This window comes from Andrographis paniculata, unplaced genomic scaffold, assembly GCF_009805555.1.
Source record: "Andrographis paniculata isolate CXL003 unplaced genomic scaffold, ASM980555v1 Contig32END, whole genome shotgun sequence".
In the NCBI taxonomy this organism is placed as follows: Eukaryota; Viridiplantae; Streptophyta; class Magnoliopsida; order Lamiales; family Acanthaceae; genus Andrographis; species Andrographis paniculata.
This window is the reverse complement of record NW_026137565.1, coordinates 3,091,193-3,103,263: the sequence shown is the minus strand read 5'-3', so window position 1 is coordinate 3,103,263 and position 12,071 is coordinate 3,091,193. Positions and strand designations below refer to the sequence as shown.

The window sequence follows — 12,071 nt, the reverse complement described above, 5'->3', positions numbered from 1 at the left end:
GTTTGAGATTTTCGATATATTACAATTATGTTTAAAATTATTTAACCCGTACTAGAAGATATTTACGTGTGTTTTTCCTTAATAGGACAACCTAAACTTCAAAGGAATTGCCCTAAATGAAAACTATGGGTCTCAGCAGCATGTACATAGAGTAGTATGATTGTTATGACCAGCACTATATGATATTGCAAAGCTTTTGTAATTGATAATAAAACCTTATGAATATGAAATAACAAAAATGATGCCTTAGAGAGGACCTAAAGAAGTTTAATTCACCTCTCCTTATTTATTATGTCATCCAACATGCAATGTAGGGGCTGGTATACATGCTAATTTACTTGATTTTGTTTTTTCGTGAAGTGAGATAATGGATATTATATGATTTGTGTCTATATTTTAAGGACGCTTGAACTAAATTACTTCTGGCCACGATGGATTTTATGGGGCCTAACAAAACATGTCTGGATTGGGATTATAGTTTTATTACACCACAAGTTAATAATATTTTAGTTTTGAGCATTTCAAAATAATATTTAATGATAATTTTTTTTTTTTTTTGTCTATTCACTTGCACAGGGCATATTTACTTTAGATAATTCACATTTACATTTGGCACGCAGGTCAGTTATTACACCTAGGTGTTGGAGTAGACTAATCATATATGAGCTCACCCTATCTGTTTAACTTCCTTTTCATACATCGATCATTTACACTACACAAATCAATACACACGGATAGCATATTGTAAAGATAACACATAAACTTTAAATAATTAGCAAATTATCACAAGAAAAATATCATATATTGTAGTATATAATGAATATTAATATTTATTACTTTCTTATTAGACATTTGTTGATTATATCAAATTACTATTGTGATGAAATCATAGTATAGTTTGTTGAAATTATAATATATTTTACTAAATATAATTATATAATGGGTTATATCACATCAGTATTTGCTATTTTCTTACGAATATTTGCTAATTGAGTCAAATCGGCACAATGTTAATTTAACCCAATCAATAATGCGATAACGAGAGCGATTATTATCTATACATTTGTATTATAATAATGATGTATTTTTCTTTTATATATATATATATATTATGTTGTGCTAACACTAGGAGCTTCTCTGTATATTAATGTTAATGGATTAAAAAAAAATTCTACAAAATTTTATATTTGATTGGGAAAAAAATAATAATAAATTGTTGAAATATAAAAATAAAAGATAAGTACAAATTTTTAATTAAAAAAAAAAACCAAAAGAAAACAAATTACATAAGCTTATATGACTTGTATGTAATTTATAGGGTTTGTTTGTGTGGTTAATGATGTAATATGTATTTGATTAAAATACTATAAATTTGAAATATGTATTATTTATTATTTTAATAAGATACATTTAATATGAACATCATAATATAAAAAATAAAATAATATATAATACACAAACAATTATATACAAAGAAAATTCTTAATTTAAATTAAATATATAAATTTACCTAAAAGGAATAAATTAAATAAAATAATATTTTAATTTAATATATATATATATATATTAAAAGCACAAAGCAAACATTGAAAACGAAATACAAAAGCATGTTTAGTTGCCATTTCAATATGTGTATTTTATTTTTTAAAACATTATTAAATTATAATTTTTTCATCCCTTATTAAACTATCTATTTTTTTTTTTCTCTGGTGCCTCAGACAAAAGTATTTCACCTAATATTACAAATATCTTTATCACTTATAATATATCAAACAAATGTCATTACATTTATATCACAAAATACTAGTAAAAGTTATTTTAGTCGTTTATACTTTATTATCCAATATAATATTAATATTTCAATATAATATTAATATTTCTAGCACTCATCGAAGAAAAAAAAAAAAAAAAGAAAAAAAAAAGCAAATGATGGATAAAGATTATAGTTCCTGTTTTTTTAACAAGTAAATAAATTTATATTAGATAAAGTTAAATTTATTATTATTATTGATGTTGTTGGGTATAAATATGCGATGTCGTGTATACATTCAACAAGCAGATTTTTATGGTAGTTGATAAACATAATTGATTATCTATGCCACCCAATAAACATAATTATCATCATTAAATGCATCAATGTAGTCGATGAGCGAAATTATTCTACCCAAACAATCGTTCTTGAACAGGGAGCGATTCTTTGCCACAGTATAAAACTAAACCGTTGATAAAACAGCAATAGGGAATCAAAATTGGAGATAAACAACAAAGCCCTAACTGATGTCCTCGCGCGTTATTTCGCAATTGATCCGACCGACCTCGCCGGTGTCTTGCCTTCTGTCGATCGATTGAACTCGCCGTCGTCCTGGTATCTCGATTGGTTGAACTTTGCATCCTCCTTCCCTCAATCGGCGTCGCTTATTGTGCCTCCAGTCTCAATTTATTGTAAGGTTTTTGTGCAATTTTATTTATCGTGTTTTCAGTAATGGGTTTCAGGAATCATGATTGATTGATGGACAATTTTCCATATCTGAACATTGAAACAATATTTCTCTTGGTTTTTATTATATGAACATATTTTACTTGTCACTTTGAGGTCAGAATGGATCACAAAATCTTGGGAGATTTATTGTGCGAAATACGATTACGGGTTCAAATATGAAGCGGGTTTTTTATATGCTGTATTGGATGGTTCCCTTTTTCCTTTAATCGTAACGGGCTTATTGTTGCTTACACTTAGTTAGGAATGGTGTTGTGTGAATGATAACTTCTAGTTTTCTTATCTCATAATGTAAACTGTTCACACTTTTCTTGTAGTTTCTAGCATTCACCTGTTTGCTTGTTTTGAAAGGTAGGAGAGAACTCTCGAAATCTTGATTGATAATGTTGTACGGTGTTTGAAGTTTGAACTTTGCATGGTTGATCCAAACTATGAAACGTTCTTTGTGCTGATCATTAATTTATTAAAATTATGTTGTTGCGTGTCACTTTGAGATCAAAATTTGCATCACAAGAATGCGTGTTGAGGTTTAATGTATGAGGGGTTGTCGGATGGTGTGCTACTTTGACATCTGAATTTAGATAATATTCAAATTAGGTTATAAGAGGGTTTGAGAATGCTGAAGGCATGTTTTACTAGCGATTGTGTTTTGAGTAATTAGCCCAAGAATAAGGTTTCATGAAGTTCATTCATGCTGTCTCACATGGACAAAATTGAATCAAGAATATTGATGGAGTCAGAAGATGTTCAGAATAGTTTAGACAATAGTGTTTCTAGTATAATCTGAAAAAAAATGGAAGGTTGTCACTAGTGTTCTTTTTTCTCCTTAGGAAAAGGTGAGAAATTACTAAATTATGTTTAAGGTTTTATATAATTTTTAATTGAGACATGATTTTGAAAAGTTTAGGATTAGGTTGATGGTATCTCAAAAGTTTCCTATCTTGTATTATCTCAACCGGGGACAATTAAGTTGTTAATTAGCCCTAATCAGCTCAGCAAAAACTATTTCTTAGCGCATGACTTGAATTAAATCAACACAGTGCGGCTTGTTACTGTATGTTGTTAGTTCATACCATACATGTGTGGATGTTAACATACATCCTGTGCTGACATTAATTGTAGCATGTGCTAAGAGAACTATTACCATATACTATCAGATCATATGCTACATTTGTGATATACTGAAATACACCTTTTGTTTATACTTCAGCACTCTAACTGTTGCCATCTCAATTGCATTAGATCTTTGTCTATCAACAAAACCTAAAGTTATAAGTAATCATTAAGTTATGCTTTCTTTTAGTAGTGAGTGGAAATCCTCAAGATCAACAAATCGATCTTGATATTTTTATTTTATTTTTTTCCTTCTTATATCATAAGCCATTTCTTAGAATTTGTTTAACACAATATTTTCTAAACTGAGTAGATATTCTTGACTCCTATTGTCCTAGTGTTAACAACTATAGACAGGATGGCTTTCTTAAGCAGATCTTCATTTTAACATTTGGGAGCAAATAGGCACCAGCCATGTTGCATAGCTAACAATAAATGCAAATATTTGTAACAACCTGTTTATCTTGCTGTTTTTTCTCAATAGTCACACAGATAGATGCCAAGACAACATTTATGCAGTTGACTCTGGTCTGATAACTAATTTTTGAATTGCCAAATGTATGATAGAATTGTATTTATGATACTGTACTTCACCTTCCATTCTTTTGAAGGCTTATAATTCTAAGGAAATAATGAAGATCAAAAGTATTCTCTAGGAACCAAGGCTGCATGGCTTTCGTGGCTAAAGCTGCATAAATGGAGGAAACTATTGGCATGCAGAGTTTCCAAATATATCAAATCTTTTCTGGGGATTGATTCCACATCCTCCAATGATAAATCTCAAGGTTCCTTCCTGTCCAATTATAGCTTATAGGCCTATCCGACCATCTGACTTGGTGGTTCTTGAAAAAATTCATGGCGACCTGTTTCCAATAAGGTGAGAATGGTGTCTTTTTTCCCTATTGTCACCGAAGAAATGTTCAGGTGGCTCTATTATTATTTCTAAGAACCACATTACACGATCATTCAGGTATGAATCTGAGTTCTTCCACAATGTTGTAAATGGATGTGATATCGTCTCATGGGGGGCTGTGGATCAAAGTCAGCCCAATGCACAGAGTGATGAACTTATTGGATTTGTCACTGCAAGAATTGTTTCAGCAAAAGACAGTGAGGTAGGCAGCCAACACATATCCTTTCTTTTCCTGAAGTTATTTGTTTTGAACAACTAGATGCCTTTATCTCAAGTATTGCTGCCTATGAAATGAAATGTAATGTAAATAATATAAAATTTCTTGCCTTTACTTTTAATAATGTATATATATTGTTAGAAATTCGCCCATTAATTGTGATTTTCTTGCAGATACAAGATTTATTGAGCTTTGATTCATCCAAAACAGACCAAACCTTGGTATACATCTTAACACTAGGAGTTGTAGAATCCTACAGAAATCTGGGGATAGGCAAGTGTTATGTTTTCCGTTTACCAAGCCAAAGTGCACTACTTATCTGAAACATTCTAAGAGTTCTCTTGTCTTGAATCTTCAGCCAGTTCTCTCATCCATGAGGTTATCAAGTATGCTTCAAGCATCTCAACTTGCCGAGCTGTTTATCTACACGTCATATCATACAATATTCCAGCAATGCATTTGTACAAGAAAATGTCGTTTCAGTGCTTAAGGAGGCTGTACAATTTTTATTTTATTAATGGACAGCACTATGATTCATACCTATTTGTTTGCTACGTGAATGGCGAGCGATCACCCTGCTCACCGCTGTAAGTGAATAAAGCCCAGGGTGGGACATGTCAACATACATAGCTGTTCTGTTTACAGTTTCTATATAATAATACTTGATGCTTATTATTTATCAATAATAACGAGGGTCGGTTGGATTCTTGCAGAGAACTTGTTACAGTATTTGTTGCATATGTAAAGAGCGGGCTCAAATGCGTGGCTGCAATGCTGTGGAAAAACGAAGAGAGGAAGAATTCCAAGTGGTTGAAATGCAAAGACTCTGGCAGCCTTCTCCCAACAGTGCAGAACAAAAGAGTAGTAGCTGGAGAGGGTGGATGTAGGCCTCAGTTTGTATAATGTATGATGAATACATATCTTATATGTAAGAGGGGTAAGGATCTTCGCCTTTATCCGCCTGCTTGCTAATTTGGTGGCGATAGTCTGTGTCGATGATAGGTGCAAAGGTACAAATTACATGATGAGGTCATTTGCCTTTGGGAGTTTAGGCTGGTTGGTATATGTGGGAACAGTGTCATGAGGCGGGGCAGTTCTTGCGCAAAAGCCGCCTGAATTCATACCAATACATAATGTTAATCTTCTCTTCTATCATCTACATACATACATGTATACATATGTATAGCATAATGCAGGTGTAGGAATAAAGCAAGAGGCACAGCAGCTGAATGCCTCCTTCAAGCTGTTGGTTAGTGTCTCTTCTTGCGGCTCGGCTGTCCCATCCCCGACCATGACCATGACCTGTGATTCCTAATCCTCCCTCTTGTATGTTGAGATGTTGTGTGTTATGAAGTCATGCTATAATATTAACATTTTTTTTGTGCCATATGTTTGTTTTTGTTTTTATCAACCTATAATTTTGCTGAGAATTAATTCCCTCTATAATCCCTCTATAATTCCCTCTATATTCATTACAAAAATCAGAACATAAGCAATGGAGTAAAATAAGTAACCTGATGCCATTGACTACTGGAAAAATGTTCTTGGGCAAGAACTATTTTCATTTGAGCTAAAATGTAAATGTAGGCTCTGTTGGAGACAGTTTCCTATGACAGTGTTCAAACTTGTTAGAAAGTAAGAGCGAGAGAATACATTGACAAATTATACAATCATTTTATTGACTAAATAGTTACAAGAGTTTTCCAAATTTAGTGTGTAACTGTATAGTTCCACATAAAGTGCATCATGGTGTTCAAGTTACTACTCGTTACTAGAGACACTCAAGCACTCAGGGACAAGGATACAACCGAAGAAAGCTTAAGCTTACATGATTTTCTAGAGTTTTGCGGTTGAAAAACTAGTTCTGTTTTTGATCTGACTGTAACTTCTTCCCATTGTGACGACCAAGAAGGTCCTTCAACACGATAATCACGAGGAACATATAAGATCCGTACTGTTGAATCAGCTGCATATGTACAAATAAGATTATTAACATTCACCACTGAGTATTACTACAAAATTGAATGAGGGCATTAACCTAGAACAGTAGAGAAGATAGAGAAACGTTACCAATACTAAACATGCCTATCTTCCGAACAGTCAGATGGCTAACTTTTGATCTTTTGATCTTTCTGAGTGATACAAGGTCTTCGTTACAGCCTTTGAATTCCAGAAATTCCCCAAGAATATACTCATTGTCTTTGAGTTCTAACCTGATTCATAGAAGAATAACAAATTGACATGAGATGCAAAACACGGGTACTCAGAATGCATAATACAACAAAAAATCATCCTCATTAACTCCAGGCGGCAGGCGCAACTAATGCTCAAACTGATCAGATCTCAGAACATTACTATAGCACATCACTGCTGGTCTAGATTGATTGTGTAGCATTTTTAACAATTCTGTTCCTTAACATGACACTAGTGAAATTATTATATGACAATGGTATTGAGACGGACCTATCCCAAATTGGGGTAGTGCTTAGAATGGAGTGAAGGTTCTCACTAAACGATTCCTGCATTTTCTTCTTTCCGCCGCCAAGTGTATCTTTGATCCATCCAGAATATGAGTTTCGTTCATCAGGTTTTAACTGTGTCCATCGATCATATGTGATTACCTCGGGTGGAAAAAGCTCTGAATGAATGGATCTGCAAGAATAAAAGGAAAATTGAGAACACAGAAGGAAAAACAGAGTGTCAGCTGAGCAAGGAACTGCTTCATTATTCCATGGTAAAAGGTTAAATTTATGAAGCACTGATTTGCAGAATGGGTACATAAAATCCTCACAGAATGTCTATACTGTATATAAACTTCATGTGAAAAAACAAGTTAATAATTTTCCTTGTATTGTTTCATGAGTGCCACTCTGTGTGTGGTTGTAATATGAATGAAAATTAGTAATTCAATTTTCCTCTTTCATATTTATATTGATCATTCATGATATACAAGAGCACCAACAATCGCCACTGATGTATGTGAAGCCTTCCAGAAACATTGAATTAGTTTTAACTTTTAAGTCAACACTCATACTAACTAATCCTTGGTGACATTCATATATATATATATATATACTCAAAGGCTGGGAGTGAAGACAGCATGGGTGTGCAACCATAACACGAAAAAAAAAAAAAAAAAAAAAAAAAAAACAGATTATCAAATGAGGTCATAGAGGAAAATCATTAAAAGCAAGCAGAATAAAAGTTGAAGCATACCGAAAATTTGTGTTTGGACATATAACCTTATACGAAAAATATACTGGAGGAAGAGAAACGCCCCTTTGTTCAACATATTCTTCAAGGATGCAAACTAATTGTTTAGTTTCAGCTACCTGGATTGGAGCAACTTAGGATTAGTTAAACTGATGAAGGTACTGAGCATGAAACAAAGATATGGGATTAGGAAATGTTATTGGATTAAAACTTCTTTTATAAAAACGCTAGGAAGCTCTACTATGGTCAATCTCTTTCCAGGGCATTCATATACCATGCTACACAGATTTATCACTGATCATAAACATATATTCCAGGGTGCCCTATCTCGAACCATATTTTCAGATCCCTTTTGCTTGAAATCTATTTGGGGGACCAATAAATCACATTATCATAATGAAGTAGTAGATAGATATAATCAAGTTCATCGAGCACTGACTAGTTCCCAACATAACTCCAATTGTGTTCCCACTTTACATGATAATGATGTCGAGCTTGATGTGTGTTTTGATTACATTGTTAATAACATGTTAATGGTTAATGTCTGAAGGTGTGTCTTTACTATATCGGATTAATGGGGATTATTCAATTCTCATGTATATAATTAACTTACAAGGATTAATTAAACACCCATTATCACTTGTAGTAAACATGAACTTAGAGGAATAAATGGGGCAAGTCACTAGTAGAGTCATCTACAGCTTTTAGTGGCCGTGTGAAGAAGAAGTCGGTGATTAAGTGGATTAGTTGCCTGTACAAGCACAAGGTCCACTTAGAATTCAAAACAATTTCTCTGTACATACTGGTCAATCCAGTGAGGTTTATCCTTTTGGGCATAATGTCAGATATCTGAGTTACATGAATGTCATTCATTGAAATAAATTTATGCAACCAGACGAAACAAGGGAAAATATATTCTGGAGAAGGCACTCCCAGAAAAGAATAGTGAAAGATGTGTTAGAGCACATTAGTGACACAGAATTCCAAAGATGACAAGGATGCACTAGCAAAGCATTTTTAAAAATGAATGATAGAAGACAAAGTTCTAGAGAGCAAGTTGCTGTCTGTGGTACAACCACACGATGTGATGTGTGACAGTAGCACACAATAATTTGACAAAGTGAAGTACTAGGAGATTTAAACATCAGACTTTCACTCTCCAGTTAGGAAAAACCGAAGATGAAATGAATAACCAATAATCATCCATGGGTTATGATTAGAATTTAAAGGCTTTCTTCTGTGCTAAGGGGTGGGAAAAGAAGCCACCACTAATCTGAGAAGTTTCTTGCTGGCCAAGAAGACTTGGTGTCACAAATGGTTCTTAAGAGAGAAAGCTCATTTGATCGATTTAAGCATTTCATAGCAATATTAGAACACTATAAACTATGAAGTTAACAATTATTCTAGTTACAAAAGTTAAGACTACAGAAGTTCTTTTGGCATTGGCAACTAGCAAAGATTAGAACTTGTAACTAATTGGTGTGAAGAATGCATTTGTACATGGAAACCTAGATCATAAATCTACATGATCCAACCAACAGATTTGAGAAGTGCAAGCAATCTTGCAGACTTTTAGCTAAGCATGATGCTTGAGGAAGCAAGGAGCTCTCCTTCAGGCATCTGGCTTTGGTGATTCATCCTATGAGATACCTTTTCTTGCCTTGCTAGGTTTTCATGAAGTACTAGGAGGCCTAAATTCCTACTCTGTAATCTATGATAACCATCAGTGACAACCAAATTTTACCACATATCCTTTTCTCGCCAAGCACAAATGAATAAGTCAACTCATTGCAGACCTTGGTGAACTCAACCTTTTTCTTGGATTAAAGGTAGATTATCACACTCAAAAAGGATTTCTCCCACAGCAACATTACCCCAGACATGTTAGAAGGGTGTGGACTGTGGAGTGCATGTGTGCGGCTCTCAATATCAATAGAGCCAAATGCAACATATGTTCACAAAAGAATCTACTTGAAGATTGAGACCATGCATCAACAACTAAACCTGATCAAGTAAAAGCTCAATAAGTTCTAAGGCGCATCAATGGCACACTCACCATGATTTCCAGTTATGCTTCTGCACTTGGGTCTCAAGTAATTTCTTCGGGTAGGGAAAGACAACCAAATGTGGCCTTGTTGACCAATGCAAAGTGTTGGACAGGTCAATAGAATACTCTTCTTATATAGATTGTGAATGATGGACAGCAGTAAATAGCAGATGCTATCACTTGTACAACAATCACTAGTCGGCAATTAGGAACCTATTTTCCATGCAAGAACCAAGCACATAGAGGTGCATTATCACTTCATCCAAGAAAGAATACTGAAACAAGTGGAATCAGAGCTCCATAAATTAGATTAAAATTCATAAAGGAAGAGCTAGAATGTCAGCAAGATTCAAGTTTTCTCCCATCCTCGGATTTGTTAGGAAGGAAGAAGTTGGTATCAAAGAGGAGTGTTATCTCCAACACTAGCCTAAGGCAAATGTGTCCCTACTTTCTATAATAAGGTGTTTGCACTTGGTTAGTAGTAGTTGGCTATACGAGGCATATTCTTTCATATGCAAAATTATTCCCTGCTCCATTTCCTTGCCTGTTTGGAAGAGGCATTTGTTTAATAGGATTTATGTTGTAGAGTGTTGGATGATAAATGCCACCAATAACATGTTAAGAAGGGATCCGGGTTTCATCTTAAAACCAATTGATACTAAGTGGAGGAGTCCTTCACCCTTACATCCAAATGGGAGCTCTCATAATTTTCAGATGTAGCACAACATTCAACAATGCCCTTTGAAATGATAATCTTAAAATCCTAAACAGGATCATACCCAATACTATAATAGGTTACCTGAATGACCGTCTCTCACCTGAAAATTTAAACTATTAGGGATACACTTATTTATTTACAAACGGGAGTCAATCAACATAGAGTATGAACCCATTCTAGCTATAGCAAAGGACCAGTACATGCACCAAAGGATAAAAGGTAGGCAAGAGTTTGAAGGAACTTCACACTTGCCTATATAGAAAAAGTATTTATATATTTAATAACTGAAGATCATTGGACTTTAAAGTCCCAAAGATTGAAATGAAGTTCTCAACCACAAATGAGAGGATCTCCAACTCACAGGATCAGGAAGATGCTCAGTCTTATGGTGCTTCTGGTCAGCAGCGCATACCCAATTGCCATTCTTGTCAATGGACACCAAACCTGACACATTCTTTACCGAAATTACCACTGCCTCTCTGTGAAAAGTGAACAAAGGAAAAACAATCCGACCATCATCAGTCTTTGATTTCTTGCTGAGGTTCCGAGAAGAACAAAAGTTTCAATGTAGTGAGATATAGCAGGGAAAACGATATAAAGAATACTTAGTAGTGATAAGAACAAGGTCAATATTCCGGCGAGAAGCAGAATCGGGATCCGGAATTCGAAGGCCAACGTAGACTTTGGATCCTCGGTTAAGTTTTTCCAACCTGTGGAGGGAGGAAGAGGCATGTAATGTAAAGAGGCAGAGAATAAATGTGAGAGCAAAAGAATAATTCGATGGAACGATGACAGACCTTTTGGCGACGGAGAAGAGAGCAATTGAGGGAGAGGAATCTAGGGCAAGACGGGGATCGGGGCCGTAGAAGAAGCGTTTGAAAAAGCGGTAAAGAAGTAGGCCGCATATCAACTCCACCCACATCTCGACAGGAAATTTGAATTTGAATTTGAATTTGAACGGTGATCGGTGCGGTGCAAGGAAGGAAGGAAGATTGCAGGTCCTCGGTTGTCTGCCTACCACCAAGCCGCCTCGCCTGTCTCCGACTCCCCTCGCAGTCGCAGTCGCAGTCGCAGTCACCGCCACCGCCACCGCCACCGCCAAAGAGTGTAGATAAGTATGTTGGATTTGATTGATTGGTTACTTGTCGGGGTATTCATCGGACATCCATCCTTGACAAGAACAACCGCACGGAAACCATTGTAGATAATTCATTAGTCCCTTTCTGTCATTGCTAGGCATAAGTTCAAATGATTATAAAAGTAAGGTCTGGTAAAAATGGATATTGTAATGCATAATATTAATATTCTATGTTTTAAAACTAATTAGCAATGTCATGGTTGAAGCTGTCGAGC

At 34.7% G+C, this 12,071-nt stretch overlaps 2 protein-coding genes across 3 annotated transcripts; one reads left to right on the top strand and one right to left on the bottom strand.

Annotated features, from left to right (window-relative positions):
* Positions 1-2,088: 2,088 nt before the first annotated feature.
* On the top strand, positions 2,089-5,895 carry LOC127247835 (histone acetyltransferase MCC1-like). 2 transcript variants are annotated; one of them, XM_051269875.1, is made up of 6 exons: positions 2,089-2,442; positions 4,222-4,487; positions 4,581-4,725; positions 4,914-5,017; positions 5,103-5,327; positions 5,454-5,895. In XM_051269875.1, the coding sequence occupies exons 2-6, from the start codon at positions 4,381-4,383 to the stop codon at positions 5,641-5,643; spliced, it is 771 nt and encodes a 256-aa protein (XP_051125832.1). In that variant the 5' UTR covers positions 2,089-2,442; positions 4,222-4,380; the 3' UTR covers positions 5,644-5,895. The 2 variants fall into 2 exon arrangements, with proteins under 2 accessions (XP_051125832.1, XP_051125830.1); XM_051269873.1 differs by having other exon boundaries at positions 2,093-2,442; positions 4,914-5,013; positions 5,099-5,327.
* A 499-nt stretch (positions 5,896-6,394) lies between these two features.
* LOC127248020 (uncharacterized) lies at positions 6,395-11,957 on the bottom strand. The gene is made up of 7 exons (XM_051270152.1): positions 11,516-11,957; positions 11,324-11,428; positions 11,080-11,197; positions 7,957-8,072; positions 7,204-7,392; positions 6,811-6,953; positions 6,395-6,706 (listed from the first exon to the last, which is right to left on the bottom strand). Exons 1-7 carry the CDS (start codon positions 11,638-11,640, stop codon positions 6,522-6,524), a joined length of 981 nt encoding a protein of 326 aa, XP_051126109.1. The 5' UTR covers positions 11,641-11,957; the 3' UTR covers positions 6,395-6,521.
* Between the last annotated feature and the right edge of the window lie 114 nt (positions 11,958-12,071).

Coding starts and splice junctions, on each gene's coding strand:
- LOC127247835 (XM_051269875.1), top strand. CDS start 4,381: ATGATAAATCTCAAGGTTCCTTCCTGTCCAATTATAGCTTATAGGCCT. Junction 5,018..5,102: donor AGAAATCTGGGGATAGGCAA/GTGTTATGTTTT, acceptor ATCTTCAGCCAG/TTCTCTCATCCATGAGGTTA. Junction 5,328..5,453: donor CGATCACCCTGCTCACCGCT/GTAAGTGAATAA, acceptor GGATTCTTGCAG/AGAACTTGTTACAGTATTTG.
- LOC127248020 (XM_051270152.1), bottom strand. CDS start 11,640: ATGTGGGTGGAGTTGATATGCGGCCTACTTCTTTACCGCTTTTTCAAA. Junction 11,198..11,323: donor CTTGTTCTTATCACTACTAA/GTATTCTTTATA, acceptor CACTTTTCACAG/AGAGGCAGTGGTAATTTCGG. Junction 6,954..7,203: donor ACTACCCCAATTTGGGATAG/GTCCGTCTCAAT, acceptor TCTATGAATCAG/GTTAGAACTCAAAGACAATG.